This window comes from Anastrepha ludens, chromosome 6 (assembly GCF_028408465.1).
Source record: "Anastrepha ludens isolate Willacy chromosome 6, idAnaLude1.1, whole genome shotgun sequence".
In the NCBI taxonomy this organism is placed as follows: domain Eukaryota; kingdom Metazoa; phylum Arthropoda; class Insecta; order Diptera; family Tephritidae; genus Anastrepha; species Anastrepha ludens.
The window spans coordinates 42,355,585-42,358,882 of record NC_071502.1 but is presented as its reverse complement, the minus strand read 5'-3'; the positions used below and the strand labels follow the sequence as shown (position 1 = coordinate 42,358,882).

The 3,298-nt window shown below is 37.8% G+C and overlaps 1 protein-coding gene across 1 annotated transcript; it reads left to right on the top strand.

Moving 5' to 3' along the window:
* Positions 1–1,598: 1,598 nt before the first annotated feature.
* On the top strand, positions 1,599–2,332 carry LOC128868545 (uncharacterized). Its single transcript, XM_054110757.1, has 2 exons — positions 1,599–1,682; positions 1,792–2,332. Exons 1-2 carry the CDS (start codon positions 1,599–1,601, stop codon positions 2,296–2,298), a joined length of 591 nt encoding a protein of 196 aa, XP_053966732.1. The 3' UTR covers positions 2,299–2,332.
* The last annotated feature ends 966 nt before the right edge of the window (positions 2,333–3,298 follow it).

Sequence of the window (3,298 nt, the reverse complement as noted above, 5' to 3'; positions counted from 1 at the left end):
TGGCAAACCTCCGAGTGTATTTCTGCCATGAAAAAGCTCCTCATAAATATATCTGCCATTGGAGTCGGCTTGAAACTGTAGGTACCTCCATTTGTGGCACATCATCAAGACGTACACCACAAATAGGAGGAGGAGCTGGGCCAAACACCCAAAAAGTTTGTGGGCCCAATTATATATATATGTATATATAATAGGCAGACACGCACACATCGAATGGGTGTTCAAACACATCCGTTCTGAGGAACATACGATCTCGCACCTCCTGTGCCATTGTTGTGCTCTATCGAGACGTAGATTTACCATTTTAGGTAAACAATTTGCATTGGAATATCTTAGTACTGTGGAATTGGGCGATCTTCTAAAATTTTTGAAAAGTACGCACTGGTTTTAGGATAGAATAAATTCCAAATGCGGCATCACAATAGGCAATGAGCCTCAGCGTGTCTACCGCTTCAACCTAACCTAACTTAACAAGCGACAACCCAGTTAAATAGTATGCAACTTATCTAAGCTTAACAAATATGCCTTTAAATGAATCTACCGATCAAATGCCTTTAAATGAATCTACAATCAATGGATTGTCATACCACTGAACGAAAACATTGACTGAAAGGATTACAAAGTCGATGTACCTAAAAAAATCGCAATTTTCATTAGTGTTGGTTATTTTAAGCGAACACTGTCCCTTGCAAGTCCATGCAGACAGATTCGACATAATTTTAAGGATATTCGGTTTCACTACTGCTGTGGTTTCCTGTTTTGGTGAGGCTAAAGCTTGAGCATCCCAGTGCTGACTTTTTAACATAAATTTAAGAGATTTCAGGTTTGTACATTAGCCTTCTAGATAATTTCTTCTGTATTCTTCTTACCTATCGTCAGTTTTTCTTAATGTTATAACAATATTTGGTTTCCTGAATTGCAGTTACTAAGTTCATCCTGTGTGGTGCTCCACAAATGGAGGACCTACAGTTTTAAGACGCCTCTGAATGGCAGATATGAGGAAAAACAACTTTTTCTGTAATTTAAGTGTTTCAAGTATAGACTCGAACCTGTGCGCTTCCGAATGGTTGTCACCCACCAAATAATTCGGCTACAGTGGTCGCTGGCATACGTACTCGTATATTACGTCCAATTGCAAATCGATCGAAGTGTCGCAAGCCCCTTTTTATAAGCAATTAAACGGGGTTTTTCATAGGTTCACAAAAATGATATTACACCTTTAAAAACTGTAAAGCCGAATTTTGAGCATTGAATTAATCTTAAAATTAGATTTTTTTTTAATTTTGCTTCTTACTATACTCGAGCCTACAAATATACCCCAAATCTTATGTTTGGATCAATTGACATGGAATCGCTCGCTACTATATGCTAGTTTCCTCTAATCCTGCCAGAAAAGTCATCCGAGAAATTTAAGTATAATACATTTTTATGTAAGCCACTCCACGATTTTTTTGATACATAGTTCCCTAAGAAACGTGTATGTATACTTTTTCTAACAAGTGTACATGAAGAAATCAAATTTTTTTAGCTGGTACTGACATTCGGTAACACAACTCAGTAGCTGCTAAATTTTCACAATCAATAATTGACGGGCCAAGATGAAACATTCAAAATATTTAAATCAAATATTTCTAGTTTTGTTATTGCAACCTCTTATACTTATACAAAATGCACGCTCCAAGGTGAGTACTTGTGCTGTCAACCACAAATGCTTCATTAATTTTTATTTTATTGATATATTTTTTTTCTTCGATTAACCCACTTCTCTGCATTCCAAATCGTCACTTACAGAGCAACTTAGAAATCATCTATAAACAATTCAATTGTACAGTTAACGATCCCAAAGGTTACATTGCCAAATTGTCCTGTAAAGTGAGCAAGAATTCGAAACGTAGCAGCGTGTTTGCAGAACTACAATTCAAAAAGGATTTAAGTCAGTTCAGTATGGATATACTAATCAAATTGCCACGACGTCCCGCAGATTTCGTACTCATGAACTTGACGCGTTTGAATGGCTGTCAAATGATGGCAAATAAAAACCAAGTGCCATTTATACAGCAGGTTTTGACTTCAATTAATCAATTTAGTAATTTGTTGCAAGGTTGTCCTTACAAGCACGGCACACTGTACTACCTGCGCGGTTATCATTTGGATTTGAATTCATTGCCAGCATTCGCATTTGAAACGGATATGAAAACGTGGTTTCAAGTCTCACGTGCAGAAGATATACTCTTCTCTGGGTACGCATATAGTCGCATACAATTGCGGCGAAAGAGAAGAGGACTCGTAACGATTTAGTAGAGCGGACATTTTAATTCACACTTTTACTTAAGTGGCAAAACACAAGTTATGTATGTATGTGTGTATATATGTAATAAAGTTTTCTGCAATTTATTGCTTCGCTGGGTTTTCAACATTTTATTAACAAAAAAACAAAAAGAAAAAAATTGGCTTCATACAAATTTGTTCGTTACCTCCCAGTCTGCCAGAGTTTCGTCTATTCATATCCTATATTTATATGTAAATGTGAATTAATTTTTGTTTTTACTTGTGGCTCATACATTTTTATACTTTTAAAAGAATTGTGGTGAAGTTTGAGTGAATTGTTGCTAGCATATCTGGTACTTGCTTGCCACCGCTAGGTAGCCACCGCTGCAAACAATAGCTCCGCTGGGTGGGATAATTAGTTAGAGGTTGTCCACTATGGGATGCTCTCAGGCTGATAACCCCAATGACGCCGCATGAAACCAGCGTAAATTAGTAAGCAACTTTAGAAGATCCTTGATTTCTACAGAGCTGAGGTCCTCCAACACAGTAAAGAATTGCCTACCTGAAGAGTTAAATTTACACCCAGATAGAGCATTGTTGTTGTTGTATGGTGAATGCTACTGAAGTGACAGTCCTTGGCTTGATATAACTCCGGGTCATTCCGGTAACGTTGGTTTTTCCTTTTTTGCATGCTGATAGCTTCTGCAGCATTCATGCCACCTGCAAAATCGCCCATCAACTGTGGCCGACTCTTAGTGCTAAACGCACAGAATCTTTGCTAAGTCAAAATAAACACAGTCTTAGCACACTGATTTCAGTCATAACGGAACATTGTCTAATAGATAGGCACGCCCAAAGGATGGGTGTGCAAGCACATGCCTTCTGTTGAAGTTGTCTTGATGAGGAAGAGGAAGGGACAATCCTACACCTTCTGTGCCATTGTCCTGTTCTACCAAGAAGCAGATTTGCTATTCTAGACAGACAATTTTTTAAAGAATTGGAAGATCTCAGTTCCGCAGAAATAGGAGAT

What these genes read in the sequence shown, in the direction of transcription:
- LOC128868545 (XM_054110757.1), top strand. Translation starts at nt 1,599, where the DNA reads ATGAAACATTCAAAATATTTAAATCAAATATTTCTAGTTTTGTTATTG. An exon ending in TACAAAATGCACGCTCCAAG is followed by an intron (nt 1,683 to 1,791) that starts GTGAGTACTTGT and finishes CGTCACTTACAG; the next exon opens with AGCAACTTAGAAATCATCTA.